Source organism: Hyaloscypha bicolor (assembly GCF_002865645.1).
Source record: "Hyaloscypha bicolor E unplaced genomic scaffold K444scaffold_58, whole genome shotgun sequence".
Taxonomy (NCBI): Eukaryota; Fungi; Ascomycota; class Leotiomycetes; order Helotiales; family Hyaloscyphaceae; genus Hyaloscypha; species Hyaloscypha bicolor.
The window spans coordinates 209,531-236,696 of record NW_020194560.1 but is presented as its reverse complement, the minus strand read 5'-3'; the positions used below and the strand labels follow the sequence as shown (position 1 = coordinate 236,696).

General features: G+C 48.1%; 12 protein-coding genes across 12 annotated transcripts; 4 read left to right on the top strand and 8 right to left on the bottom strand.

The window, feature by feature from the left end:
* The first annotated feature begins 22 nt into the window (after nucleotides 1-22).
* K444DRAFT_612368 (uncharacterized protein) lies at nucleotides 23-2,687 on the top strand. Its single transcript, XM_024880119.1, has 2 exons — nucleotides 23-685; nucleotides 735-2,687. The coding sequence occupies exons 1-2, from the start codon at nucleotides 422-424 to the stop codon at nucleotides 2,367-2,369; spliced, it is 1,899 nt and encodes a 632-aa protein (XP_024737535.1). The 5' UTR covers nucleotides 23-421; the 3' UTR covers nucleotides 2,370-2,687.
* A 368-nt stretch (nucleotides 2,688-3,055) lies between these two features.
* K444DRAFT_386810 (COG4-domain-containing protein) lies at nucleotides 3,056-5,668 on the top strand. The gene is made up of 2 exons (XM_024872399.1): nucleotides 3,056-4,298; nucleotides 4,350-5,668. Exons 1-2 carry the CDS (start codon nucleotides 3,090-3,092, stop codon nucleotides 5,550-5,552), a joined length of 2,412 nt encoding a protein of 803 aa, XP_024737534.1. The 5' UTR covers nucleotides 3,056-3,089; the 3' UTR covers nucleotides 5,553-5,668.
* Nucleotides 5,669-6,399, top strand: K444DRAFT_386823 (uncharacterized protein). Its single transcript, XM_024872401.1, has one exon. The coding sequence runs from the start codon at nucleotides 5,785-5,787 to the stop codon at nucleotides 6,151-6,153; it is 369 nt and encodes a 122-aa protein (XP_024737533.1). The 5' UTR covers nucleotides 5,669-5,784; the 3' UTR covers nucleotides 6,154-6,399.
* Nucleotides 6,387-7,499, bottom strand: K444DRAFT_527914 (RTA1-domain-containing protein; the record flags this gene model as incomplete). The annotated part of the gene is made up of 1 exon (XM_024874666.1): nucleotides 6,387-7,499. The coding sequence occupies one exon, from the start codon at nucleotides 7,497-7,499 to the stop codon at nucleotides 6,387-6,389; it is 1,113 nt and encodes a 370-aa protein (XP_024737532.1).
* K444DRAFT_386813 (uncharacterized protein) lies at nucleotides 7,468-8,132 on the bottom strand. Its single transcript, XM_024872400.1, has one exon. The coding sequence runs from the start codon at nucleotides 7,958-7,960 to the stop codon at nucleotides 7,598-7,600; it is 363 nt and encodes a 120-aa protein (XP_024737531.1). The 5' UTR covers nucleotides 7,961-8,132; the 3' UTR covers nucleotides 7,468-7,597.
* Nucleotides 8,133-11,042: 2,910 nt separating this feature from the next.
* K444DRAFT_612363 (HET-domain-containing protein) lies at nucleotides 11,043-13,509 on the bottom strand. Its single transcript, XM_024880118.1, has 2 exons — nucleotides 12,519-13,509; nucleotides 11,043-12,411 (listed from the first exon to the last, which is right to left on the bottom strand). The coding sequence occupies exons 1-2, from the start codon at nucleotides 13,432-13,434 to the stop codon at nucleotides 11,207-11,209; spliced, it is 2,121 nt and encodes a 706-aa protein (XP_024737530.1). The 5' UTR covers nucleotides 13,435-13,509; the 3' UTR covers nucleotides 11,043-11,206.
* A 2,079-nt stretch (nucleotides 13,510-15,588) lies between these two features.
* Nucleotides 15,589-17,325, bottom strand: K444DRAFT_663022 (uncharacterized protein). Its single transcript, XM_024886771.1, has 4 exons — nucleotides 17,055-17,325; nucleotides 16,690-16,995; nucleotides 16,071-16,652; nucleotides 15,589-16,021 (listed from the first exon to the last, which is right to left on the bottom strand). Exons 1-4 carry the CDS (start codon nucleotides 17,220-17,222, stop codon nucleotides 15,878-15,880), a joined length of 1,200 nt encoding a protein of 399 aa, XP_024737529.1. The 5' UTR covers nucleotides 17,223-17,325; the 3' UTR covers nucleotides 15,589-15,877.
* Nucleotides 17,326-18,203: 878 nt separating this feature from the next.
* K444DRAFT_720919 (uncharacterized protein) lies at nucleotides 18,204-18,629 on the bottom strand (the record flags this gene model as incomplete). The annotated part of the gene is made up of 1 exon (XM_024888500.1): nucleotides 18,204-18,629. The coding sequence occupies one exon, from the start codon at nucleotides 18,627-18,629 to the stop codon at nucleotides 18,204-18,206; it is 426 nt and encodes a 141-aa protein (XP_024737528.1).
* A 1,446-nt stretch (nucleotides 18,630-20,075) lies between these two features.
* On the top strand, nucleotides 20,076-21,328 carry K444DRAFT_482309 (uncharacterized protein; the record flags this gene model as incomplete). The annotated part of the gene is made up of 2 exons (XM_024873020.1): nucleotides 20,076-20,806; nucleotides 20,863-21,328. Coding segments are annotated over 2 exons (1,197 nt in total), but the record flags the coding sequence as incomplete, so codon positions are not given.
* A 215-nt stretch (nucleotides 21,329-21,543) lies between these two features.
* On the bottom strand, nucleotides 21,544-22,383 carry K444DRAFT_386749 (uncharacterized protein). Its single transcript, XM_024872398.1, has 2 exons — nucleotides 22,202-22,383; nucleotides 21,544-22,129 (listed from the first exon to the last, which is right to left on the bottom strand). Exons 1-2 carry the CDS (start codon nucleotides 22,311-22,313, stop codon nucleotides 21,753-21,755), a joined length of 489 nt encoding a protein of 162 aa, XP_024737526.1. The 5' UTR covers nucleotides 22,314-22,383; the 3' UTR covers nucleotides 21,544-21,752.
* A 367-nt stretch (nucleotides 22,384-22,750) lies between these two features.
* K444DRAFT_720917 (uncharacterized protein) lies at nucleotides 22,751-23,991 on the bottom strand (the record flags this gene model as incomplete). The annotated part of the gene is made up of 2 exons (XM_024888499.1): nucleotides 22,751-23,173; nucleotides 23,931-23,991. 2 exons carry the CDS (start codon nucleotides 23,989-23,991, stop codon nucleotides 22,779-22,781), a joined length of 456 nt encoding a protein of 151 aa, XP_024737525.1. The 3' UTR covers nucleotides 22,751-22,778.
* Nucleotides 23,992-25,785: 1,794 nt separating this feature from the next.
* On the bottom strand, nucleotides 25,786-26,615 carry K444DRAFT_629118 (uncharacterized protein; the record flags this gene model as incomplete). Its single annotated transcript, XM_024883013.1, has 3 exons — nucleotides 25,786-26,151; nucleotides 26,211-26,271; nucleotides 26,488-26,615. The coding sequence occupies 3 exons, from the start codon at nucleotides 26,613-26,615 to the stop codon at nucleotides 25,786-25,788; spliced, it is 555 nt and encodes a 184-aa protein (XP_024737524.1).
* Nucleotides 26,616-27,166: the final 551 nt, after the last annotated feature.

Genomic DNA, 27,166 nt, shown 5'->3' with positions numbered 1-27,166 from the left:
CTGGCTCCACTGGCCCGTTTGCTCGAGGTCATCCATTGCTGGACGATTGAAGAGTCACGTGTTTGTGCACTAATCCAGATTCGGCTAGCCCAAAGCCCAGCCATCCCAAATCAACACAGAATCTCCTCCCCACCACCAAGATTCGTCCCACTACCACCCACAACCCTCATTCACCCTTCGCTTTCATTGTCCCTACAGTCTTGGAACATTCGCGACCACATTGTTCTAGTGAACCTCGAACAACGACGACGCGACTCCAAGTTCCGCGCCCGGCTTCGATTTTCGACGCGCCCTCCCATATCAACAACACATCGCATGCGCGTTTGCATTACACCATCATCAACACTTGCTCGTCACCAACCGAGTACGTCGCCGCTTGGCGCAACACCTTTGCTATTGCTCCTGAGATACCCTCATCATCATGTTCTACTCAGAAACTCTCCTGTCGAAGACGGGCCCGCTGGCGCGAGTATGGCTCTCGGCCAACTTGGAGCGGAAGCTGTCGAAGAACCACATTCTACAAGCCAGCGTCAAGGACAGCGTCGAGGCCATTGTTGCACCAAATCAGGCACCTATGGCTCTTCGACTGAGCGGCCAGCTCTTGCTTGGTGTAGCCCGAATCTATAGTCGAAAAGCGCGTTATTTACTGGATGACTGCAATGAGGCGCTTATGAAGATTAAGATGGTACGCCGTTCTATAATCAGTTCTCTTGCATTATTTAATATCTCTGCAGGCATTCCGACTCTCCGGCAACAACGATATTCCAGCTGGCCTCCATATGCCATCTCGCGATGCTCTCATGCTCCCCGACGTGCTCACTGAAGGCGATAACCTCGAGATGCCCCCTATGCCCGACGCGTCGTTCCTTTTATCGCAAATGGATGACGACTCACACCTACGCAAGCACCGAGCCGGCAGTCGTGATATCAACTTGCAGGAGGATTTCAATGGAAGCCAATTTCTACAAAACAGTATCGAAAACCAAAACGATGACCTCGCCCTTGAGCCGATGGATGACCTGGACTTGGGACTTGACTTTGGACTTGATCTCGATGACTTCAACCCAAAGGCTGATCGCAGCCTCGAAGTTGGCCGAGACGCGCCGACTGCCCGTGCTGTTGAGGAGGATGTGTTCAGCGAATTGGATGTTCAAGTACCAGCGAAGGATAACGTCGACCACGGAGAACGAGACACTTCCCTCAACCTTGGCTTTGAAGGAGATGATAACATTCGGATGGGAGACGATGATGGAGATATTGACATGTTCAACTTCGGAGACGATGTTACTGCACTTCCACCAGCTCCTATTATCCGCCCCGGCAGAATTTCCGAGTCACCCCTGTCCGATATCGATGAGAACCTTGCTGCAGAAGTTGAGGCCGAACACCAACGTAACCTCAACTCCGCCTTGTATGAACCAGAGGACGAGACCGAGCAATCTGTTTTCCGCAACCCCGCACAGCGAGCTCGACGTCTGAGACTTCTTCAGCCAGATTCCGTTACCACCCTTTCCAACGCACAAATCAAGGAGCAGCAAGAGAGCCATGATAAGATTCTCCGACCTCAATCCTTCCTTCCCCGAGACCCTGAACTCTTAGCTCTTATCGAAATGCAAAGGAATGGCGGATTTGTCTCGAATATAATGGGTGAAGGCCGAAGTATGGGATGGGCACCAGAACTCCGAGGAATGCTCTCATTAGACGCCGTCCGAAAGACTGGTGAGCTCAAGCGAAAGCGCGATAGTGGTATTGCAGATATGGATAGTGGTGATGAGCAAGGTCCTTCAAAATCCCCACGCCTTGATCTCGGCGAGGAAGAAGATCTTGGTGCAGAACTTAGCGGTGCTGGTTTGGACAACCCAAGCAACACCATTGGCCCGGACGGAACAATCATCGAGATGGCTGGTGATGGTGAATTCATGATGAACATGGACGACGATGCACCATCCCCCGGCCCCAACTTCGACGAAACCACCGCACCTCTCGTACACCCTGCCGACAGCGGCCCTGTCTCCCTCGGCACCAAGCACGCAGTCCACCTCCTCCGTGACCGTTTCGGCGCCGAAGCAGCAAGCAGCCCCGACAAGCGCAAGAAAGCCAGCGTTCTCTTCCAAGACCTCCTCCCCGAAGCCACAACCAGCCGCGCCGACGCAACAAAGATGTTCTTCGAAGTTCTCGTCCTCGCAACAAAAGACGCTGTCAAAGTCGAACAACAAGAGGCCTTACTTGGTGGTCCCATCCGTGTCCGTGGCAAGAGAGGCCTGTGGGGTGACTGGGCCGAGCGGGAAGCTGGTGGTGAGATCGCAGAAGAGGAAGCTGGTCCTAGCAACGGTCTCGAGGCATCGACTGCCGTTGCTGTAGCTGCATAATTCACTTTGCTTCTTTGGCTTGCCTTGGATAGAATTCTTGTACAAGTATAGTCTGGATTTACATTAATCAATGCCTGTTGGGATATGGAAAACGGCGAGAGATGGCGTGATGGCGTTGAGGAGCAGACGCTGGCTGACGGCTTTCTTCTTTTGGTGGATATTTGATTGGACTGCGGCATGGATCATTGAGGCGTTTACGATATCCTTCTTCTAGTTGAGCATTGCGTTCCTAAGGGAGATGGGAGAATAGTGAGATAGCTGAGGAAGCAATGCAAACCCTGATAAGCCCGTAAATGCTACGTTCTACCTGACCTGTGTTTTCCCAGCTCGTGCAAGCTTTCGATATTTGACCTCGAGGCCAGTGCCAACTTTCCTCATCCTCACTATCTAGCAAACTTGCCATCGTGACCAAAGGACGGTTGATCATCGACGTGATTGGTGTTTGTGTCTCGTGAAAGACACGAGCCTGGCGGGGAATTTTGCCCCAGAAAGTCCCAGATCCACTTGGAACAATATCGCATACATCTTGGAGAATGTTTGGAAAGATCAGGTCCATTGATATCCATGTTGATTTTCAGAGGCTCGTGGAATGTTGGAGGAGGGTTGGAAAAGGATTTTGAAGCTTCGCTTAGCCCCACCGCCCAAAATAATGCCACATTGTTCGTTCCTCTTTCCCTAAGGAACATCGACAACCACAGCACCAATGCCGAACCCTCTTCAATGTCTCCCACCGGGCTGAATAATGGAAATGGCAGTTCAACCGTGGAGGAGCCCCCTGCTCTCGTTCCGTCGATGTCCCAGTCGTCCTCGTTGAATGCCATCAGAGCATCGCTCGCCGCATTGCATACCCGAGATGCCTCCATTACGAGTCGCCTCCAGGCTTTTATCTCTTCACAAGCTGAATTGTCCAGAGAACTTGGTAGATTGGACCTTCTGCGGGCACATCTCGGGACCCAAGTCGTGCATACGAGGGACATCAGCAATGGAATGCTCGACTCAGCGGCCGGGACGGCTTCACATCTGTCCAGCAAGGTAAAGGAGCTGGATCTGGAGAAGAAGAGGGTCGAGAAAACACTAGGGGTTGTGGAGCAGGTCGCCGAGCTGAAGGCATGCGTACAAGGAGTTGTGGGGTCAATGGGGGCTCCGCAGGACTGGGAGGCAGCTGCTGGGTACATTGCAAGGGCGAACAAGATTCCGAAGCACGTTATCGAAGGTCAATTCGCAGCCCGAATAGTGCCCAGTGTCGAAGTCCCAGATGCGCCGGGAGTCACAATCGAGAATGCGAAGGAATCCCTATGCGTGCTGTTTCTGCGCGAGTTCGAGAAAGCTGCAGAAGAGGGCGACGGAAGCAAGGTCACCAGGTTCTTCAAATTGTTCCCACTTATTGGGAGGGAGGAGACTGGCCTGGAGGTGTATGGGCGATATGTCTGTCAGGGGGTTGCGGCTCGTGCTAGAGGGAGCTTAAGGGAGGGCACGAAGGGAAGTGCAGGGAAAGACGGGTTCTTCTATGCGAACGCCCTGACGAGATTATTCGAACATATTGCGCAGATCGTTGAGGGGCATGGCGGACTAGTGGAGAGACACTACGGACAAGGCAAGATGGTGAAGGTCATTGAGAGACTACAGGTGGAGGCAGACGTCCAGGGCGGAATAATACTCGACATGTGGGGTGACGAACGAAGTGTGGACAGGAGGTTGACGGATGTCAAAAGCTACCCGTTCTCGTTTTTGGTTCAGAGCTTCATGGCGCCACAGAGGAACTTGGGCATCTCACGGACAAGCTCGCCGGCAGTTGGCGGTGGCACGAATGGAAGAGTCAGCGAGGACGAGGGAGTTGATATGAAGGAAATCGATGGGCTTCTGAGCGAGACGGCTGTCATGCTGGGGCGCTGGGCACTGTACTCTCGATTTCTGGGTGGAAAGTGCAGAGTGAGTCCGCCACAAGCCGTTTTGTTACAGGCCATTTCTAAGCTCTCCCAGGATGCCGAAAAGCCTGAGGAGCCTCTAGAGATGCCAGATTTACTTGTCAAGTCAGCTCTCAGTCGAAAAATCTCAGGGCGACTAACAACACCGTTCAATGTCATGACTACTTTCTTCTTCCGAAGATCCGTAGAGAAAGCATTCCAACTGGATGAAGCTCCTAGTGGCCTATCTCTGAATCCGTCGAGACCCCTTGAAGGCAATCCTCCTTACATCGTCTCCGCTGTCGACGACGTTATGTACATCGTGAACACCGTTCTTCAACGTTCTCTCTCTACTTCGCAACGGGAGGTTGTTGCTCATGCAATACCTACCATTGGCCGCGTCCTTGGATCCGATTTTGTAGGCATGATTCAACGGAAAATGCGAGACGAATGCTATCCGAAACCAGCTATTCAGGGTGGGTTTCCACCAGAAGACAAAATAATATCATTCATCATTCTCATAAACTCGCTCGACGTCGCGAACGACTACATAGCTCGCATTGTCTCATCCCGCCTCACGCCAACCGAGCCAGCACACGGTTCAAAGGCACCGAATCCTCTCCATGAAATGTTCCCCTTCGATCATGACGCCACTTTCGTGGCTCACGCCCTCGAAACGTTGAACGTAACCTTTTCGCACAAGAGTCTGGAACTGATTGCAGAAGGTCTAAACGCCATGTTCAAAGAAGTTGTCAAGCTACGGCTCCGGCCCGTGCTTTCAGAAACATTCCGTGATCTTGACTACACACTCACCGAAGAAGACCTCGCTGACATCGCCCGCGAAAACGAGACAGATGATGATCCAGAAACGCTTAACGATCTTGTTGCTAGGAGGTTCGAGCACAGCTGGGAAGCATTGATGAAGCCCATTCAGCGTCTTATGACACCGAAATGCTTCACGGGATTATTAGATCGCACTGCAGACCATCTTGCGAAAATGCTTGAGAAGAGAGTCTGGCTTTTCTCTGGGAAGATGAATGCCCTCGGTGCGCAGAGAATGGAGCGAGACTTCAGCGGCATCATTGGGGTTGTTGCTCGAGGAGGAAGATATGCCGTTAGAGATGCGTTTGCAAGAGTTGCTCAGATATGCATGCTCGTAAACATGGAAGATGAGGAATGGGATGCGCTTATCGAGGAGGAGCAAGAAGGAGACGAGGAGATGGCGTGGGTCCTGAGTGAAGATGAGAGAAGGAGGGCGAGAGCATTGGTCAGGGGCTAAAAGGAAGGATATCTGGCATGATGGCTGTAGAGATTATCCCTTCGTCCGGTGAGACATGTCCAGCGTCAGGCATCACAGCTAAGCGGTACGTACCTGCCTGGCGCTAGACATGTCTTACCAGACGAAGGGATACCGAAGATATGTCGGACATTCAAAATAGACACCATTCAAGTGGCCGGTGTGGGAAGTGCCAAGATGAGTCGTTCTCATTGTCTAAGTCCTCAAATGTAGAATGGCGAAACATCCTCTGCATTTGAAGAATTCCTCCCCCATATCCTCCACCGTCGAATTGTTTCTTTTCGTCGCTTTTTGTTCAGCGAGTCTATTTTTGGATGTACCATTTGGCCCCGCACTTTCAAGTATTCACACCACTGGCGGCCGCAGATTATGTACTCGAAATCTTACGAGACCATTGTCCCAGGTCTTTGAGAACAACGATAGAGACTATCCCTGTAAATATTTCAAAACTAACATTAGGAGCCTCAGTGCCTTACAGCAAGGAACCGCCTCTCTTCTCGACTGTTCCTTCTCCACCTATTTCTGGACCAAATGGCATCACAAATCATCTATTGACTTCCTGGGTTTACTACCCTTTGCCTGAACATGCGGTTTCCTATACAAAACTCATTTGAAATTCGATTTACTCTCTCAGGGAAGTATCTCGACAGTTCTAAAACTTTCAACAAAAAAAAACATTAGGCTCTAAAGTAGGCCAACGCATCGTGTTCGCTCTGCAAGTTGACGCAAGGAAACGATATCCAAACATATCCCAATCTACTCAGTTCAGATTGTGCCATTCCAGTTCTTCACTCATAAGACACACAACATTCCCTCTTACTTCCTAACGGTATTAGACTCGTGGAAAACAGCAGGCTCTTGACTCTCGTCTGAATCCGCAGGAGTCGTCTTCTCAAGATCCCGAGCCGCCTTTGCCACCCGAAACTTGAAATCAGCAGCTTGCCAACGTCCTTGGAACGAGATACCAGGGTGCAAAAGAGTGAGGCACGAGCAAGCAATCGTGACCATCGCCCCTTCCAAGATCATAAACGAAACCTCATTATTCGCCAGTGAGCCATGGAAGCCACCCGACAGTTCAGCCACACGAAAGATGGAACGTGTGAAGATGGTGAGAGTTGCGAGAGCAAGGCCCCAGAGGAAGGCGCGGAAGAGCTTGCTCTGATAGAGAACGGCGTGTCGTGTGTCCCATGACATTGGGTTGCGGTAGAGACGGAATGCGTATTCGAGAGCCATGACCGAGAAGATGAAGAGCGAAATGACTTGGGCAGAGAGACCTGCTAACATGATGTTGATTCCGGTTTGCTGGGCGGAGTATGTTTTTGCGCTGGAGGTCATGCCGCCTCCTAGAGCTTGAAGGACGAGAGAGAAGAGGTCGCAGCTGCAGAAGATGAGGGTATATGTTCGTGGACGGAAACGCGAGATGTCTTCGCCGAACACGACGACGATTCGTGCGAGGCAGAGGTAGATGGCTGCTGAGATGAGAGCGGGCGAGATGGTGAGGCACACGATGTAGATGAGGAAATCGTTGCCGGTGGGGTCGAAGGGGTTTTGCCAGAGCAGGATCCGCCCGACGTACCCGATGAGTTCGCCAACGAGACCAACGACCATTGCTATCATGTATCCCCATGTCTTGTGCCGCACACCAAGGTAGAGGTTCATGATGAGGTAGATTCCAAAGATCGCGGCGTAGAGTGAGTTTCCTGGCAGACTGGCTCGGTAGTCAAAGGTAGCGAGTGTAAGATCGCATGTTGAGAGGTTGCACAACGTTTGATCCGCTAATAGAGTGAGGTTTCCATAGGCAGTATTGTTGAACCGGTTGTAGCCGGTCAGACCATTGGTAGGGATGAACAGAGTCTCTCTCCCCTTGACGAAGAGGTTGAATGTCCCATTGGCGTTCTCGGTATAGTTTGTGCTGACATCGCCCGACATTTTGAGAACTGTCGCAGATACTGACCCTTGCTGGAAACAAACGGCGCGTCTTTGAAAATGGGAATATGGATATCGAGATGAAAGCGACGGGGTTGCGTTCAGTTGCGACGACCTTTGAAAAGTGCGAACAGCACAGTTAATGTAGTTCCATGAGAGCAATGCTTACCGTAAGGAGCGACGGAAAGGCCCAGCAATACGAGGGTGCGACCGCACCAATCAAATAAAAGAAATGAGACTGTACGGCCTGTGCGACCTTGGCACATATGAATGTCGGAGTTTTGTTGACATCTTTTTCGGTAAGCGTTACGTAGACGTCGGTGAAATCGCAAGCGGAAGTTGCGATACTCCGACTCCACGCACTCACATCGGGTACGAGGAGAATGCGGCGCAATTGAGGCGCACACGCCGCACATGAGGCACCCTCGCAGTTTTGTTGTCAGCACGGAAGAATTGAACGCCATGCAATCCTACTGGCGCCGATACGACCATTCTCGGCTGTGTATGACGTGCTGTAATTTCCAACGAATCCTCCTTGCGTTTCGGATTTGGACCTCAATTTCTGAATCAGTCAACTCAACTGCTGCCTAGCCTAGACACGTAGTACCCAAACCGCAGCTGTATTAACATTTCTCACTTCTGAGACTTCCGGGGCTGCATAAGTGTAAATACGCAATGGAAAGAACCTCGATGGAGTGGTTCCGTGAAATATGCAGACAAGGGAGCCACATCTATCATCCCGTACTAACAAGGAGGCTGTGAGTTCAAGCAATTCGTATCGAGACACTATGGGGGCCAGTGCAGAGTTCGTGGAAATAGGGGAGCTAGTTGAGCCGGATGAACTTGTCAAGAAGTTGTGAAAGATGGGTCCGGGCAAGACGAAATTGGGATGTTAGTTTATCTAGGGGTAATCGCACTGTGTCACTGCTCACTGCTGGTGACTTGACCCCTATTCATTCATGGATACAAAAGCTGCCTTGTAGTTCTTATTTTTGCTCATAGTGACAATGCTAGCAACATCGTCGTCACAACTCTTGATAGGAACTCGATGTGGAGTCTCAGACCCTTCCATTAGGGGACTCGCTTAGCTCCTAGAAAGGGGGAGGCAGGAGACACCTGCTTCACGTGGTCTTGAAGAACCTTGCGAATTTAGTCTTACCCGTGTTACCCCAACCTTCCAGCACCCTTGCTGCAGATCAGTTTATTTTAGCTTTCTTTTGGACGATACTAGCTTTTATTTTCCCCGTAATGAGCAGACCAATACTTCGCAGGCATTTCCGCACCTGCAAGTCGGCCCCAGCAAAGCGAGGAATTGCCGACGGGTACCCAACAGCCTGGTAAGCTCCGCATGCGAAGAAACTGCATGAATACGCGAGTAAGTTGACCTAGAGCGTGGCCGGATTGGATCAACACTTCAGTCACGATATTGTCTGAAGGCTTTGATCAGAAGCTGCGGCCCCAAGAGAAATTTATTAAGACTGCGTTTGAGGAGAATTTCCAGATCGCTGATCATAGGAATGCGTTGTTGATGAATGGAGTTCAGTCTTATAACGAGGCAGTCACCACACTGGATGAAGAGATCCGGGAATATGATAAAAAGTTGCGGCTTCGGAGGGAGAAGGCAATAGAACGAGGATAGACGGCACAAACTAGGATGAATATTGCAGGTGATATACGAGTAAAAGCTTCAAAATGGGAAACTCGAAGAGTATCCGTGTTCGGACAAAATGATAGGCAGTTATTCCATATCACCACCGCTTAATCACCAGTCCACCGAAGACCTTTATGAGTGTTGGAAAAGCCTCCACTTAAATAACGTGTTTCGACATCGCTTTTCGTCTTCAGATGGGACCGAGTGTGCTTCTAAGTGGTATTCTAGTCCAGGTCACGTAGTTGTCCTTTTCGGAACGAACCTCGGGATTGTGAAGTAGACTTATCCCTTCGTCCGGTGAGAGATTGCCACACCAGCGGCCGCCCATGGATATCCCTAATTCGGATTATGTTCTGGCCGAATTAGGGATATTCATGGGCGGCCGCTGGTGTGGCAATCTCTCACCGGACGAAGGGATAACCACGAAAATGTTGGACTCATAATTCGATCGCGCAAAATAGTGAAATACGTCTTCATTTTGTATAAACCGCCCGGGCCCTCCTTCCCAACAGAAAATCAACTGCATTCGACAAGGTACGACTCTCATCAGTGGTAAACGCTTTAACACGGAAGGTGGGGTATCTTGAGATTGATACGACGAGCTCGGCAGTTGAACAACCAGCGCAGAAGGTTTGCAAGCTTTGTATGAAGTGGAGGATGGGCAAAGTGCTCTCAAGGTCAATACAAGTACAGATAAATCTCACTTATTAGTTTGTGTGTCTACTAGAATATATGTTAATAATATATGATATTGAATTATTTTGCCCGTAGTTTTAGAAGTTCGAAAAAAAGGACCAACTGCAAATGCGCAGTAATGACCACTGGTGCGAGGGCACGTAATAGCAGGGTGATGCACAAGTAGTAAAGGTAGGTAAACTGCAGAGTGACGCTTGCAAGTGTAACTGTTCCCAAGAAGTGATTTTAATGAGAGACTAATCGATGCCCCTTCCAGAGCTACGTGTGTCTCCCTATATATTCCCTAGCGCTTAGCTGAGAGTACGCAAGCTCTTTACCTAATCAGAAAATACAATCCAGTGCATTCCGTACGATCCGGCGTAAGCATTACCCAAAATAGGAAACCAAATCCATAACACCTGACGTCCGCCCATGCTCCGTCACATGTGCCCGTCACAACTGGCTTCTTCTCTGGCAGTTATCTCGATCTTTCCAGCGTAATCTTTATTCATATCGTTGAACGCAGCCGCCCCACGCCATATCAACTTAAGGTACCAGGAACAGCTCTTTTAGCAGGACATGAGTCCAAATTCAGCAAGCTAGGATGGACGTGCAACGAGGTAAAAAGCTAATGAAAGGATTTAAGCCCTCTCAAATGGCGCGAAACAACGAACTTGGATTGCTACATGTAAGGCTTTGCATAATACCTATTATAAGAACGGAGAGGAGGGGGTTTTGTCCCAGAGTGCAGTTGTCTCGTCACACTGCTGTTTGTTTGAGTTGCCGCCCCCTTTTTACCCGAAATTAAGCGAGGCGTCAATAAATCAGTGTCTTGCTCGCAGGGGACAGAAAAATCAACACTTTTCTTCAATGTCCTAATCCAAGCTTGGCTTTGGTACTTTGCAAGTACTACCTCTCTAAATGTATATATGTGATATTGTACACTTACCTTAGAGTACCAAGTTGGAACAACCACTTTGTGATTAGGCTACCTTCAAGTTTTCTTCCGACACTGACGTATGTTGTCTAAAGAAACCCCCTGGTGATATTTGCCGAACAGGGTGTCCCCAAAAGTGCATTGGGCACCGAATTAAATCAGATGTAAATGATGAACTGCTGAACACAGAGAGATCAGTATCAAGTGCCCAATTTGAATTGGCGCTGACAATTTAGCACTGGTAGCTCACATGTAGCAAGAAAAGACTACAGATAGTTGATGGAGTAGTCTTACGTTAGCATCCTGCTAGAAAGTTAACGGCCTGATAATCTGGACTTAACATGAGTCGCAACAGAGGCTAAAAATATTCTAGAAGAAATATAAGGAGAAACCTCCGATGAGGTGCCATATTGCCGAAGCTATTTGCGGATCTTCCGAATACAAAACTTAGCAAAAAGTGAAGCTTCGCCTCTCCGCCTTCCCGTTCTTCAGAAAATCCATGGCTTCTCCGTCCATGACACCTTGAACATAAGCCTCCCCTATAACTTGAAAATGCTCTCCATAGGGCCGAATCACAATGGGTGTGCTGCACCCAAACAAAATGGCGATCAAATCCCCTGTCAAGGTTTGATCATGGCCGGATCCATGGACGTTATCCGGTACCCAGCCCATATATCCATTTTTTGTGAGCATGAATCTTCTTTTTTGGCACGTCCGATCAAAGCAAGAGTAAACTTCAGTGAAATCCTGCTCCGAAGCCTCCTCGGGAATCATACTGTCAAAGAAGTCATTTAGTCGCAAATCCCCAAGTTGGAAGTTCCTGTTTGCCTTTCGCCATTTTTCCCATCTGAAGTAGTAGCCTTCTTGGGATGCTAACCATGTCCAGCACCGTTTCTTGAATTGCGGCTCTGCCGCTTCGAAGCTGGCTGGGAGGTTGAGGATGACAGCATGGCGGTCGCTGGCTTTCTGTCCTCCCCCAACTCGATCCGCAATGAGAGTTCGATATAGAGCCTTCGAAGTCTCGGCAGCATTACCGTAGACACTCTTCCATCGTTCTGCCTGAATGAGAGAATTTGCAGACCAAGCGAAATATCCGCGCCCTCGAGCGGAAAGTCCGGAGATGGTGTCGATGACGAATCCAGTGCAAGTCAGCAAACCAGGGTCCATGAAAGAGATTTCGCATGGGCTCTCTGCACTTGCTTTGTATTGTTTATACACTGAAGAACCTGGAATAGACTTGCCAGAGAGCCATGCAGGGCCCCAGAGTGGATTCTCAATTCTTGCCAGAGAGAGTCTGCCGCCATCCCACAGCCAATCAGCAACCCATGTGGGTGTTTTCGTCGGACCCCAAGGATTACCTTCTCGGATAGGATCCAAAGAGTGGTGGCCTTGGATGAAAGCTTTTGACACTTCGGCGTATACCTCGTGTGGAGCGATTGTATAATTTGGCACTATTTGCTTCGCCACATTCTCGCCCATCAAGCCAATTAGTCCATACACCTTGTCCCTAGGATCTTGACAATCGGCAGAGTTTGCAATATCAATGAGTTTCCAGAACGGTAAGTTTGCTGCAGCGGTCTCTTCCCTTTGGCTGAGAACCGAAAGATCGCGGTACACAAGGTGCAGGCTCACGGTCGACCAGGCAGCATTTCCTGGATAACGCCCAAGTCAGCAGTTGCCCATTACACAATTTCCAAGAAAACTGGGGATTATCTGGAGAACTTGGGAAATAGGAGAAGGTTTCTCCTTCAGCACCCACGCCATGCCCCGCCATTTCTTGCAACGTCTTCACGAAGAAGTTCATCCTTCACGAGCCACAGTTCCTCTTGTAGGATTTCAATTCCCGAACAGAAAGAGCTCCAGTCAATCGATGAAGTTCCGCAACGTATAATCATGGCCGATGCTCCCATCACAATCTCTTGAATGATCCAAAGGCGAGACCAGTAAGGTCGCTTCATAAGCTGCTTTAATGCGTACCAACAGCCATCGCCTAGATATTCAGGTTGTTCGGTTAGTTCATGAACCAGATCAACATCGCGTGCCTGGATGTCCTGGAACCGGGAAAGTTTCCGAACAAGTTGCATAGCTTTGTCACTCTGGTCGCCTTCTTCACCGAGCCAAGCAAGAACGGTCCAGGCCTTCCCATAGATATCTCTCATCTTCCTAACCTGTCGACCACGCTCTTTCAAATCTTTTTGATTGATGCAAATAGCATCGACCCACAACCCAAAGTTTGAATGGAATTCCGCTTCGTCGCGGAATGTGCGCAATGCAGCCTCGAGGTTGCGGGTAACTTTCATTTCGTGGCCGTTGACGATGATCTTCCTTTTGTATTTCTCGCCACCCCATACGTACGAAAGAGCGGCATAGTCGCCCCAGATAAAACGTTGATATTCCTCTGGAGGTTCACGGATTGTTGTAGGAGACAAGTTCTGGAGTGCTCTCTCTGATTGAGGACGTGATTGAATCCAGTTAAGTATAGACTTGTGTTTATTTGAACTCGAGAAAACCGGAGAAGAGGTAAAAAGTTCGTATCGTGAGCTGAATGAAGTCAGAGATCTTGTCTCGAGTCGACAATGAACGGCTTCGAAAAAGGTATGCTGTGACTTCGGTAAGAGTGTCAGGAGCCTGATCTCATCTTTGCTTTCATCAAGGGGTTCATAGCACAGAGCCATCCCACACAAATGAAACTGCGCAATGCGATGGGAGAGGAAATAGCTTGTCGAGGCGTGGATCTTCCGACAGAGACGCTGTTGACAACGGTGGAGGTTGAGAAAAGCTTTGCTGCAGCTAATATTCAGCTCCCCAGGTCACGCTAACCGGATCGGTCACTTCTTTTACTTGAGTATCTTAGAAAATACATAACATGTTTGTTCTAGTAAAAGCTCGGCTTAGAAAACAAAGATTTGCTATTCTGAATTCAAAGTCTTTTAAATTAGTTATAATAATAATTATATAAATAAACAAATACTTTTATTTAATAAAATAAAAATTTGGGTTTTATTATTTCTAATAATTAAAGCTAAATATAAAGCTTTAATAATTGAAATTATATTTTTAAGAATATTAAGAATTAAAACTAAATATAAAGCTCTAATAATCGGAGCAGGCTTTAACGCTCCAATAATTGGGGCAGGCTTCGGGGCCCTAATAATTGGGGCAGAATTTTGGTGCGGTTCCTTACGCAGTTCCTTACGAGCCAAACGACATAAGTCTGTATTTTTAGGGTATTTCGCTTAGAAACCAGCCCCCATAGCTATTTTGGACGCTGCAAATTTATATTCAGGATTGGATTTAAAGGCTTTTAAAACTCAATCTAGCTTCTTATATTATACGCGCTTATGTTATATAAGATCTCAATCTATGGTTGATGAGAAAATGTGAAGTGAAGTGGGCGACTTTGGTTTTCCGATGCCTGAAAATATCGCTAAAAACACGGACTTTTGTCCGTAGGCTCGTTAGCCATGGAGGTGCCCTCACGAGGCGGGGACGGTACGTAAGGAACCGGGTCTGTAAGGGGGTAAGCTGACTAATCCCACATGCCTGTGGTGCCCCACGACCCGCTTAAGAAGTATATCCTCACTTCTTAATATCCACGTGCACAAGCAGGTCGGCGCGCGACTCCCATACCTGACTGTGCACGCGAATGCAGCTCAGCACATGGATGGTGATGATGATGATGATGATGATATTTATTTACGTCCAGGGGCTATGGTTGGCCGCGACCTCCCGAAGGGTATTGGGACGTGCTAAGCTAAGGGTTTAAAATAAAGTCCTGCCAAGAGGAGGTGCCAAAACCACAAGGGGAAAAAGACCTCCCTTCTCCTGACAGCCCCGGGTCCCTTATTCCGCGGTGTTTCCGTGCCCTTATAAACCTCAGAAAGCAGTTCATGCTATAATAACGTATAGCCGTAAGGCCTTATGAGAGCTAACCTTCCCGGAGAGTTGGTATAACGCCCCTGTTATGTGCCTATCCGTAGAGCGTATCCCCAGGCCCTTTAGAGCACGAATCCAGGTGACCCAATGCGAGTTAAAGGCCTCCTTGACAACTCCTGCTATAGAGCAAGAGGCTCGTTTTCCACGGCAGCGGGCGCGTACGAAGGCGCAATATTGACCTCTTCTCCCAACCCCAGCCCCCTCCCCCCCTCGCCCTCCTTCCCCTCCTTATAACTACGAAGTGTCCTCGGGCGCGGAATTATCCTCCCTGCGGCTCCGCCAAACGCCTCTCCAGTTCCCTCTATCTCTGTGTATATATATTCGGAGGGCTCGTAGCGTGCGAGAGGACACGGTGGTAGGATCGAAAGGTCATTAGTCAATAGAGGAGAACCTCTTCGTACGGTAAATCGCCGGTTCCAGACTCAAACAGTCATTGTGATTCAGTCTTAGCCCAAGAGCATGAAAGCCCTTGGTTTCCAGCCTGCACTGCGAGGAAGTGCTGAATCGTCGCAGGCCTCCGCACATGGATATAGCCCCGCACATAGATATGGCTTTATGGATAAATATAGCTCTTTATGACTAACTATAATATATTACTTAATAGTATATTCTTACCTACTTACATAACGCACGTGACTGAGTAACCCTGGACTATAAGTAAACTACGGTATACGTGAAGGAAGCTTCCAGTATCGGTAGAGATAAGCTTTAAAGCTCCCAGTTCAAGTGCACTCTCTAGTTTAAGAATAGCGAAGAAAGGAAAGAAGCTTGCGGCGGATGAAAGGCTCTCGCTGCATATTGATCCTTCATCTTAGGTTTGAGGCTGATCTTGCATTTCTGTTCAAACCTTTGAAGCATGACAATGAGCTGGAAGTTGGTTGGATTTCTAGGTGCGATGACGTATGAATACAGAGGCACTTGGAGCATTTGCTTCTACCTGATAAGCTTTTGGAACCGCCTAGACTCAAGTTTCCAGTGGTGTCCAGGGCTGCATAACTAGTACTTCGAGAATTGTACTCGTACTGAATCACAGGAACACAATTTTCCCCAAGAGAGCTGAAAGTATGGAACATACACTCGACTCAATTAATCCTACATATGGAAAAGCTAACATAATCTTACACGAATGAACTCCCACCATCGCCTCGACTGAACTACTCGGGCTCGGAATCAGATTCAGATTCAGTCAGATTCGGAATCTGTCTCCATTCCAATCCTCCTGCCAAATGCTTTGCTCCCGAGAGTATACTCCTCCCGGTCTTTCTTGCTCCACTTGGTCAAATCATAATGACTTCCTCCTTTATGGTTCTTCTGGAACTTTTTATACTATACAGATCATCAGCTTGTTCCGGACAGCGATAGGCAGAAAACTTACCTCAAGCTTCCAATCCCAACGATACCACTGTTTTTCATCCCATTTTCCTCCAACATCATGCTCTGGTTTCCAGCTTTTGGTCCCAGCAGCGGCCTTGTACCCGTCCTTCTTTTCCTTATACGCAGCTCTCATCCCCTTCAAATCCTTTTTCGAGAAGGCAACCTGCTTCCGGACCTCCTTGTCCAAGTCAATCCCAGCCTCATCGCACATTCTGACTATCTCGCAGCCCCAACCGATGTCCAAATCCTGACCGTCATCCTTGGCGAATTCCAACATCATGAGACTCATGATACCAATGTTCTTGACTTCGGAATCTGGTTTGAGGAGCGAATGTTCGGAGAGGGCGGAGTAAGCGGTGAGGACCATGAGGCCGAGCATTGCAGCGATGTCCTTCACGCTGTCGCCGTCTTCGTTGTCTGCCATCATATCAGCTAGGTCACTTTCCGTGGCAGTAAGAGACGCACTCAACCAGTAGAACAGATTATCCGCGCCCTTGAAGAAACATGCAATGCCTTCGACGTAGGCCCATTTCTTGAAGGGGCTGACGGTCTTTTTAAAGATGTCCCTGTTGAAGTCTTTCAACTGTTCGACAGCACGTCAGCCTATCTCCCACACATACCTTTAACCGTGAGCACACCGGCAGAGTGCGACATACGTAGTTTTCGAAGCACTCAGACATCCCCCCTCCATTCCAATCATTATATATATGCATGTCCAATCGATCCTGATTCCTCTTCTCCACTTCGTTATCCAACTTCTGAAGCAGGTCGGCTCCCTCCTCCGAGACAGGAACCCCCAGATCAGAGACTCTGTCGCACCAATTGTCCACGAGCTCGCCTTTCTTTGGCATATCTTGATTCTTGTCCTTGATGAAGTCCGCGAAGTTCGGCCATTCAAGGTTGACGTATTTGGGCTTCTGCGAAAGCTGCCGGCCGATCCATTAGCTCGTCCTCAATAGAGTCAGAAAGCAGGGACAATGCTCACGGTATCGGCATTGGAGTACTTGAATGTCTCCGGTTTGGACTTGGCAGATCCTTTGCTCGTCGGAGCAATGGACTTCGAGGAAGTCTTCGTGGCTTTTGCATTGCGGCTTGTCGTTGAGACTGGCTGGTTGGCGCTCGTCTCGGCCATTGCTTTGCGTTTTGGGGGCATTTTGGATTTTATGCTGATAGCAAATTAAGCCCAAAAATGGTGATGGAAGTTCATAAGAAAGAAGGAGGAACGGTGGTTGATATAACTAAGAGAGGAGATGGAGTGATGCAACTGTTGTTTACCGACGTCATTTATTGATTTTCCACACGCGTTATCGAGACGCGTCTTCTTCTTCACGTGCGTCTCAGACTTTCTTGTCATTTACCCATATCTTCATTCGTAAAGATGCATATTCAATGGTATTATCATGGAGTATATTTCTTACTAGCAAGGAAGGGCACTTGTGTAATAATGGAAGGGGTAATCTGGGATAGAGTCACGTGCTTTGCTTACTCGGTTAACTCGGGGTGCCCCTGAGATTCCACTAAATCTGCCAACAACGAGTAAAACACGATCAGGTACGCGCATTTCAGCAAAGCAAAACATTTCTATTTTATTTAGTAAGGGCTCCGATAGTGCCTTCTAGCGATAACAATGTTCTTGTTTTCAGTTGAGGGAAGATTACTGCCTGGCTAACTGGGAAGGCCGCACCAAGCAGCTAGGCCAATTCCAATCCTTCCTGCTGCCTGCTCATCTATCTTACTGTATCATGATTCTAGATCTCCTTCATCGCCCCAGTTGCGACATATCAGGGTTTGATCATCTTCAAGTTTCATGCCACAGAGAACACCTCCGGCGAGACTGTACTATTCTCAGCCGCTCCGGCCTTCACTTCGGCCTGCGTGACCGTGAGACAAGAACCGGGTCGTCCATATCGCCAACATATCTTCAGCAAACTCCCAGTCGGAAGACTTCGACATCATGAATAGCCAGGAAGCCAGCCTGGGTCAGCAGCTGTGGGAAAGGTTCAAAAATGGCTTCAGCCAACCGACTACATGGTAGAGTCCAGCAAGTTTCGCCGCCACCTATTGTCGCAAGTTTCGCAGACGGGATTCTGAATTGAGATACCGGAAACTTTAAGCAGTGGCATATTTCGCCCGATCATGGATGCCTTTGGATTAAAGGGGTTCTAGGAGCTGGTAAATCGGTCCTGACTGCACGGCTGGCCGAGCAAGTCAGATCGCAGAAAGGTGTCCCTTTGCTATTCTTCTTCTTCTTCTTCTTCTTCTTCTTCTTCTTCTTCTTCTTCTTCTTCTTCTTCTTCTTCTTCTTCTTCTTCTTCTTCTTCTTCTTCTTCTTCTTCTTCTTCTTCTTCTTCTTCTTCTTCTTCTTCTTCTTCTTCTTCTTCTTCTTCTTCTTCTTCTTCTTCTTCTTCCTCCTCTTCTTCTTCTTCTTCCTCTTCCGATACATTCTTACCGAAAATCGGAGACCGAAGTCTTTGATCCGGGACTGGTTCGCCCGGCTACTACCCCACAGCTTGATGCTTCCGGCATACCTCAGGCCATGTTGGAATGTGAGTTCAACCATTTGTCTGATGAGCGTCCTTGGGAACTTCTCTTCCTTTTACTCTCATTCATCGAGAAATCTTACTGTGTCGTTGGCGCTCTAGACGGGATGGAGCCTATTGAGAAGGATGGTTTTTCTCGCCCGACTCAATGATTTAGCTACCTGTCGACCAAACTGAGTCAGGTTGTTGATGACGAGTCGGCCGAAATAGAACTTTCAGAGCTGCTTGAGGGAGGTACCCATGCTCATTTCTTTCGTAGCCTCACCAAGCCATACTATTACATATATTGCAAGGGAGTATATCTTAGCCATAAACGGACCTGACCGGCTATCTCCTCATCATTCATCTGATTGATGCAGATAGCATCGATCCAGATCCATGGTGTTGGGTCGCAGCGGCCCACTCGCTGGATTTCTGAAAGCAGGTGCACTGTAACTGCCAGACGTGCAAAGTCACAAATGAGCGAAGAAATTGGTGGTTTGGTTCCCCATGCATATGACAGGGAACAGAGTTGCGGTAGTTCGGATATTGGAATACCCTTTGATGAGCCTGTGACCTCCACTCCGTCGGCAATACACGTTAAGACTCAAGAGACGAAGTTCGAACTTGGTCGTATGAATCGCTCTTCGGAGAGACTACGAAGGCGGCCGGCATTAAAATCGTTGAACTCGCTAAGCGAGGATTTTGGAAGTTCAGGGGCGGTGCGGTTAAAAATGTCTCGCAATTTCTCCCCAAATTTAATTGTTATAAAATGCTTGGAAAAGATTAACGTGCTATTTTTCTATTATATAAAACTCTTATAGAAAGTTTTGGGTTTTATATTAGGCATTGGTGCGACTTTCCGCACAAGGCGGTTCTGGTGTTCTCGCGCGCACTCTGTAGATGGACGATTTTCAACGCCCGTCGCCTTCGTATGTGTTTTGGAGAAATTCAGGCCGGAAGCTAGCCAGGCTGCTGCGCTCTCGAACATGCAGCCCGGTCTTTGAGGCCGAGCTGAAAACAGGGGTCGCTGCAGGTAAACTTCCACTCCAGGGGTGTGCTGGAACCTCTGCCAATGAACCTCGACCCCCCATGCACATCTTGCTGGCGAAAAGTGGCAGCCGAGTCAACGAGCCTCGCGATTTGTTGGAAATTCTTGGGGTTGTCATTTTCCTGTCCTGGTGGTCTACACCTGGCGTTGATCTGCAGGCTGAACGAACGCGGTCGAGCAGTAATGGGCGTCGAAAAACGGCGAAAAACATGTCGAACAGCCTTTCCATGTCCTCTCAGCTATATGTGAGTCGCCTTCCCCACATTTCTGTGCCACAGAAGTTTATTGACATGGCTGAAGGGTCCATATATTAAGGCCCGCTGAGCGCCTCAATCTGCATCTGGCCTGCAAACTTGAAACTGTACTGCTTGCATAAACTCTTTTCATTGCTGCCTCAAAGATGGGACTCTGTCGACATATGAACGTCTTTTGTTACCTCCTTCTCGCCTCCAGCTTCGTCTCTGTTGAAGCCTCTTCAACTTCGACTGCATTTAGGATATTGCAGCGCAATGTCACCTCAGCCGACCCAGGCCCTCTGGACTGCACCACCGACTTCAGCAATGATTACTACGGCTTCGGAGTTAGACTGGGTGTTTACTTCTCCTGGCTTAGTTCTTACTTTGCCAACCTGTTACTGCCATCGGAGATCGCAGGCTCTCTGGACACAAACTCCATATTCCTCCTAGCTCTCATCGCAAGTCTCTTCAATGGCACGCATCTTAGGCAGATCCAGCAGATCGATGCCCTTATTATCATGCAGCTAAGCTCGGGATTCTTATTTAGTAGTTTCAGCATCTGGGGCTACAGGACTTCGTATTACGAGAAGGAGGGTCCCGCTGCTATCAAGCGGTTTGGAGGATGGGGTACGCATTGCAGGCTTTTGTTGACTGCCGCTATCAGTATTTATGGAACGTGGTTTTGGTGGGAAGGTGTGAGGGATGGACTGATTACTTCTGACAATCCAGAATGTCAAAAGATTTTCACTTGGTTCTTCGCATACCTACTGGTCCGTGGTGGTATCGACAAGTTTTACATTGTCATCACAATGTGTTGCTCAATATATTACTGCACTATGCTCGTCGCGGCAATCTTCGCCGTCATTGCCAAGGTATTCCGGACCGGACTGAGAGAAAAGCTGGTCTTTGAAACTGGGTTCAGCGCCTCGGAGTTCGTGATATTTTCTTCTATATCCACGACGGGCTCGAACTAATGCATGTTGGCAGACTAAAATTGCTGTTTAAAATTTTCCGCATATTCAACCTCTTCTGGATCCTCTTCTGCCTCCTCATGGTCGAGATGACTCTCAACAAAAACCACATGCGACGCACGATCGCACAGGATGGTGGGATTCGGTTTCCATCCCAATTACTGCCTCTACTCATCGGCGGACTCAGCTTTATCAGAGTATTGTGGTTGATATACGCCGAGGGAAGAGATCGCGTCAAGGAAGCTTCGAAGAATAACAATGAGCGCTTTGCGCGCCACGAAACAATGACAAAGCCGTCGCTGCGGAACGGGTATGGACTCGGCCTCGCCTTTCTCAAGATCCTGTCTCCTTCGAGACAACCCCGTGATGTGCCCATATTCGCATTGGAGGAGGAGAGTTTGCCAACTTTTCTTGGACCTTGGCACCACAGATATCTAGTTGCTTTGCTCCCCTGGTTGTCAACGTTCGAATCTTGGAAGATGGGGGAACAAAACGATGCTTCGCTTGATATAGAACGGGCGTCTCCAACAGACGTGGGAAAGAATTTCGGAGAGGAGGTTAAGGTGGATGCTTCGGTCAATATTGGTTGATGGTTCTTGGTTGCTTACTCGGGCTATTCACGGGCTGAGCTGGTACATAATTTTAGAAAACAAGACCTTGGAAAACATTTGAAATTCTCAATAGGAAATCTATACATTACTTGCATGGTTGTGAAGAAGATCGTTTGTTATTTCCCCTACCCAGGAAAGACTACGTATTTTGCTTCCAAATGCATAAAGAGCATTGTGCGCCACCAACTCGAGAGTGCTATGCTCCTACGTTCCTTAAGCAGTCCTTAAAAGCGCTGAGTGTGTACCAAGCCCATAACGACCAATGTGACTTAGCGCGTCATTCCGCCAGGTTCCCTCACCAAGGACCGCAACATGCAATAACGCGTACTGGGATATAGAATTGTCCCTGTTCCTTCAATTCTTGACCCTTTTCCGCCAAAACCCACTTTCTGCCATTGGGCCAATAAACCAAGGCTCTGCCTTTCCCAGCCCAAACGCATAACAAGTCGCCCAATCGAATGACTGTGGAGTCGCCGGGTCGCTTGGAATGGTACGTTTCGGAGAGCATCTTGTGCAAGGGGACTGGCTTGATACCATCCGAAAGATCAACTGCTTGATAGACTTGATAGATCTTCTTGCAAGTAAGAGCAAGGCAAGTGGCGGTAATGGGATCGAGAAACTTGAAAAGGTGAACGTGGAGCTCGGGAGGGATGGTGGTAAGTGTAGGATCAGCTGGGCTGTTGTCAGCTTCGCACTCGTCATGGTTTAAGGTTAGTGCCTGAATTGAGGCAAGGGATGGCGTACCGCACTCAAGAGCTTTCTCACTTTGCTCCGAGGAGGAAGTGACTAAGGTGTCTTGCGAGCCAGGTGCTTGTCCCTCCATTGCGGCCAAAAGGGTCGGATGGTTCTCGGTCATATTGACGGTCGCAATTAGTTAGACGGCCGTGCAAAAGGGAGCACGGCAGCTGTCAGTTTGCTGATGAAAAGTTTTCTTTGATTGCTGGAAGCGATTGTTTTATGCCTCTGGTGCAGCTTGTAGTGGGCGAAAATACTGCTTCAATGAGTCATCGGCTGTAGATAAATCACGCCACGGGCATTCACTTTCTCATGTCATAGGAGCTCTTCTTTTGGGACCATGAATACAAGCGAAATGTTTCCCAAAGCTCAGTTTCCCCATCAATGCATAAATTCCCAAGCAAGTTGCAACTCCCTCTCTATCTAAAGTCTGAAACAAACCACCCAGGTATGGCCCAGCCACTGGCGGTTCCTTGTTGAACTTCCTCCAATGATCTCAATGGCCCAAATCCAGTGGAATGTTTCCCTCAGACTTCCCTTAAGTGGTAGTCTCTCATGCAGATGACAAGCTCGCCCCGTGTCTGTTCTATCCCTTCATGCCTTCCAATGTCCTGTAAACAGCCCAAGGGTAGAGTCTTGTTATCTTGCACAAATTGACAACTTCTATCCACTTTGCCGCGGTCATCCACCTATCTCCGTACCACCAGTACCACAACTCTCTCTCTGTAGAAGCCCAGCTGCACAGCAGGACACCCAAACATGTCCTGTACTTTGTTCCGTCCTCCCACCATTCGACTCTTTCGCGCAAAGCAACAGGTTGCTCCGGCATACTTCCAAAGGTCTTCTCGTAGGTGGCGTAGAAGGTTTTGGCGGTGAGAGCGAGACAAACCCGCGAGACGAAGTCGGCTTCTTTGAAGATCTTCATCTTCAGCTCCGGAGGGAGGGAGGATAAAGACTTGCAAGTGGTATTTGGTAGGTTTTCTGCCAATTTGTTAGTTTCTGTCTAAATAGGAAGCTTTGAGAGATTAGAGCGAAGAAACTTATAGTGTCTGTTGTGTAGCTTCGCTCCCAACTATTGGAGCCGGAAAAGTAACTGTATTGTTGGTCTGGCTTCACTCCCATCTTTCTGGCTTTGTCCTTAAACAACGAGAAGTGGTCTTCAGAAAATGAAAAGTTGGCAATTAAGTGCCATCTCAAGTTGTAAAGACCGAGCCAGCTTTGCTTCAAAGTGTTAAAGCAAAAGCGGCAAAGCTTAGACCAAAGGAAATTATCGTGATGTTGTGTTCCTTCGCTCCCAACTATAGATGTGAAAGGGGCAAGAATCAAACCAAAGGAAGTTATTATGTTGTTCTATGCTTCACTCCCATCTAGCAGAGCGAAAGGGGCAAATTTCAGACTAAAGAAAGTTATCTGTTATTGTACTTCTTTGCTCCAAAGTATTAGAGCGAAATAGGGAGTGTACAAAGTAAAACCAGCTAAACTAGAGCAGCGACAGAACCCCGGAAATGGAGAATAATAGCTTCTTGTTATCAAAAGTGAACCCGAACGGTTGAAATAGTAGAAAAAAGGGAGGAAAACCCAAGTGATGTCACTAGGAAGTGAGTTGAAGCGGTGACGTTGCGGCGTTAATCAACGATTCCTGGGATCCCAAATAGATAAAAAAAATAAGGGGATAGAGCAAGCAGTAGAAGGGAAAGCTATTAGGATAAAGGAAAAGTGAACGGTAGAGTAAGCTTACCTTGAACCATGCCTCCTGTAGTGTCCTGCTGCTCAACAGGGAAGTATTTTGCAGCTGACATATTGACGAAGGGCTGGGACTGCTGATTTTCTTGCTTTAAAGCTCTTTTGTAAGGGTACTGCTTTTCAAAGAAGTTGTGCTTGTTGAAGCATAATACGTGGTGTCAGGTAGAGTTGAAAACTGTGCGAGGAGAAAGGCGAAAGAGGTTGGAAGCTGAACGGGGATTGTGTCATTTTATTCACCGACGCTTAGCTCCCTCCTTTCAACTCAAGAAACACTTGCAAGCATCTGGCAAAGCGGGAGGGAAAGAAAGGGGCACTTAATTTGCAGTGAAAGTGTTCAAAAGGCCATAACTAATCTTTTCTACTGATTTACCTACTGTAATTCACATCCATGATATCCCTTTCCATGTCCAACGATTTCTCTTTGCCTAGCCCTCAGCCTCTCACAATTAGTCCTCTCAAACTCTTCCCACCAAGATATAGTGACCCATCTATTCTTACCATGCCAATAGAATAGTTCATCATCTTTGCGAGCCCAAGCGCACAACAGGTTACCTAAACTGATGATCTTCTTGCCCTTGAATTCGTAGCCATCAACCCGGGCCCAGGCGTATAAAGGCACAGGCGGGAGGCGAGATCTTGGAAATTGTTAGGCTGTATATAGCTTCTTGCATGTTGAGCCCAAACAAGCTGCTCCAGGATTGTCGCAAAACTTGAAAACATGGGGGTGGAGTTCGGGGGGGAGGTTCTTGAGGAAGGAAGTTGAAGTACTCGTGTGTGAGGTATCTAGTATTCTCGTAAGCGTGTACTGGAAAGTGGGGAAGTAGAAAAGAAAAACGAACATTCTGTTTTGGTGACATTGAATGACTCTAATTTGACAATGACCAATACCATTTTGGAAGGAGCATCTGCTATGAAATTTCGTGGGGTCTGGTAGAAACACTCGCTCTGAGAGAAAGCAACCTTGGGTTTCGACGCTATCAACTTGCTCTGCAGCGGCAGTCGAATCGGTCGGCTTCTTGCTTCTATGCCTGCTGGAAGGGAAGGAAAGAAAAGAAAAGAAAAGAAAAGAAAAGAAAGAATAACTTAGTGATGGCCGCATCTTTCTGGGTAGTTGGAGTTGATGGTTGTTAGAAGGTTTCGTTTCGCTTTGACGGCTCTCAATCAAACGATGTTGGGGAGGGCAGGGATGCCTGCGTCGTTCAGTGGAAGTGTTGTCGCTTGCTGATGTTTTGAAGAGATGGATTTCGGGTTGTGAGCCCCAGGTAAGCATTTATATCACGAATCCGGGCGCAAGTCGAGCCACACAAATTTTGCAATACTTGTAATAAATGCAATTAAATTTATTAGAAGATTGACTTCAAGTCAAGATGAAGAATATCCTAGAATGCGGTATTTGATTCCAGGTTAAGTTGAAGACACATCTTTCCCTAATATCATTGAGGCATATAAGCAAAGAAAGAAGATTTGCAGCCTGTCTGCTTCGTATGAAGGAGGGGACTGAATTTGTTTATCTATTCTCATAAGCCAGAGTTCGCATCCCGGGATAGGGTTCTTGGCAGCCATGTGCTAAATGATTATAAGATCAAACTTCAACTATATCTTCATATAGAAGGAACTCTCTTGCTTCTGCTTTCATAATCACAAACAAACAGCAAACTAGCAGGAAATCGTGTACTTGAACTGCTTGTGCATTTAGGAAGTTATTGTAATCTTACTTTCCCAAGGTTCCTCACAGCTCCCTGCATTGCTTCCTGATCAGCTCTCAAAAAGTGGCGTTATGAATCCTATCGTTCTTTCAATCCACGAGCTCAGTCTGAACTCTGCCGCTCTACATCTTCTACAATCTAAGACTACCATTTGCACATTTCCTCAAACTGTGCTTGCAAACTGAGATCATAGTCTCGGTCTTCCAATTCCTTGTACCGCTCGGGCGTCACAAAAACGAAGCCGTCCCAAAGCATCCGCGGACGCATCCACTGCGAGATCAAGTTTCCTAGCAGGCCTACTTTCGCCCAGCTGTACTTGTAAGCGTACGGATCAATCGAGATCTTGCCCGGGTAGATAGCTTTGAGGACTGCATAGAAGGTCGTGTTCGTAAGACCTAGGCAGGTTGCATGGACGATGTGGAGGTTCTTGAAAATCGCAAAGTGGATGTCGGCAGGAAGATTGGTGAGAGTTAGAGGCTGGTTGAGTGTGGTAATTGAGGAGGAAGTGACCTGTTACGCTGAGATTATATCAGGAGAAGGCGTTAGAAGTGAAAGAAAGGTGATCTCACCAACAGCGGATGTAGCCTGGCCAACGTCATTGCTGGTGCGAGCAGAATGCTCATGAACAGCCTGAGAATCAAGTTTGCCTTGCTCAGCAACCCAAGGTTGATTGTCTGCCATCTTTTTGTTGTTGTTGGACGCTGACGGGTTACGAAAACTCGGCGTTGAAAGGTTGAAAGTAGGCAAGGGTCAGGGGCTATCGAATGAAAACGGTCACGTTTTGGGCACTGTATGTCAATTCACCTCTGCATATTTGAAGGCTGCATTTGCTCTCCCATAACACACATATTTTCTTCGTTTCTCCAGTATCTCAACAAATGCTGCATCAATTCATAGTTCATCCACGCAACCGGTCTCTTAGCTTGCTCCTCAATACGACCTCCGCTCCAACACCTAAACTCATCTTCTTCCATCCCTAAACGCTGTCCCTCTTGCATTCACGTCTGCCCCTGTGATATTTCTCCTCTAGCGAGCTCATTATATCTCTGCCTCGTCACAAGTCCAGAGGCGCCTAGACTCAATCCCCAGCATAGAAGCCTTCGAACTTGGTACGTTCATTAACCAAGGGGCTGGTACAGGGTTTCGTAAGATTGAGGGAATGGAATTGGGGGGGGGGGGGTTGGGGGGGGATGCTCTCAGAGTCTGTTAGGAAATTTGTCTTTATGTAGGTCTTTGGACATGGCGTAGAAGTGCATATTGGTGGGCTTCAGGGCCGGAGGATTTGGATTTGGATCTCTATTGAGAGGGTGAGGATGGAGGCTTTTGGGATGCGAGATTTTGAACAGATTAGCATTGGAAAGGGGGCGGAGTGGCGGGTTTTGTTCTCGGAATCATCGAAATGCCGTCTGGACTATTTGGTTGCTCTTTGGGATCACAATTCTGGCTTGAGACAGAAGTTGTGGGTGGGGATGGTGAGGTTGGGAATGCTTAGAAGAGAATCCTACTTAAAGAGACGCAGTCGAGG

Coding starts and splice junctions, on each gene's coding strand:
- K444DRAFT_663022 (XM_024886771.1), bottom strand. CDS start 17,222: ATGCCCCCAAAACGCAAAGCAATGGCCGAGACGAGCGCCAACCAGCCA. Junction 16,996..17,054: donor AGTACTCCAATGCCGATACC/GTGAGCATTGTC, acceptor ATCGGCCGGCAG/CTTTCGCAGAAGCCCAAATA. Junction 16,022..16,070: donor GTTGGGATTGGAAGCTTGAG/GTAAGTTTTCTG, acceptor TGATCTGTATAG/TATAAAAAGTTCCAGAAGAA.
- K444DRAFT_612363 (XM_024880118.1), bottom strand. CDS start 13,434: ATGGCTCTGTGCTATGAACCCCTTGATGAAAGCAAAGATGAGATCAGG. Junction 12,412..12,518: donor AAGAAATGGCGGGGCATGGC/GTGGGTGCTGAA, acceptor GGCGTTATCCAG/GAAATGCTGCCTGGTCGACC.
- K444DRAFT_386823 (XM_024872401.1), top strand. CDS start 5,785: ATGGCGAAACATCCTCTGCATTTGAAGAATTCCTCCCCCATATCCTCC.
- K444DRAFT_386810 (XM_024872399.1), top strand. CDS start 3,090: ATGTCTCCCACCGGGCTGAATAATGGAAATGGCAGTTCAACCGTGGAG. Junction 4,299..4,349: donor TTCTGGGTGGAAAGTGCAGA/GTGAGTCCGCCA, acceptor AAGCTCTCCCAG/GATGCCGAAAAGCCTGAGGA.
- K444DRAFT_612368 (XM_024880119.1), top strand. CDS start 422: ATGTTCTACTCAGAAACTCTCCTGTCGAAGACGGGCCCGCTGGCGCGA. Junction 686..734: donor CGCTTATGAAGATTAAGATG/GTACGCCGTTCT, acceptor ATATCTCTGCAG/GCATTCCGACTCTCCGGCAA.
- K444DRAFT_386749 (XM_024872398.1), bottom strand. CDS start 22,313: ATGACCGAGAACCATCCGACCCTTTTGGCCGCAATGGAGGGACAAGCA. Junction 22,130..22,201: donor TGAGAAAGCTCTTGAGTGCG/GTACGCCATCCC, acceptor ACAACAGCCCAG/CTGATCCTACACTTACCACC.
- K444DRAFT_386813 (XM_024872400.1), bottom strand. CDS start 7,960: ATGGCGTTCAATTCTTCCGTGCTGACAACAAAACTGCGAGGGTGCCTC.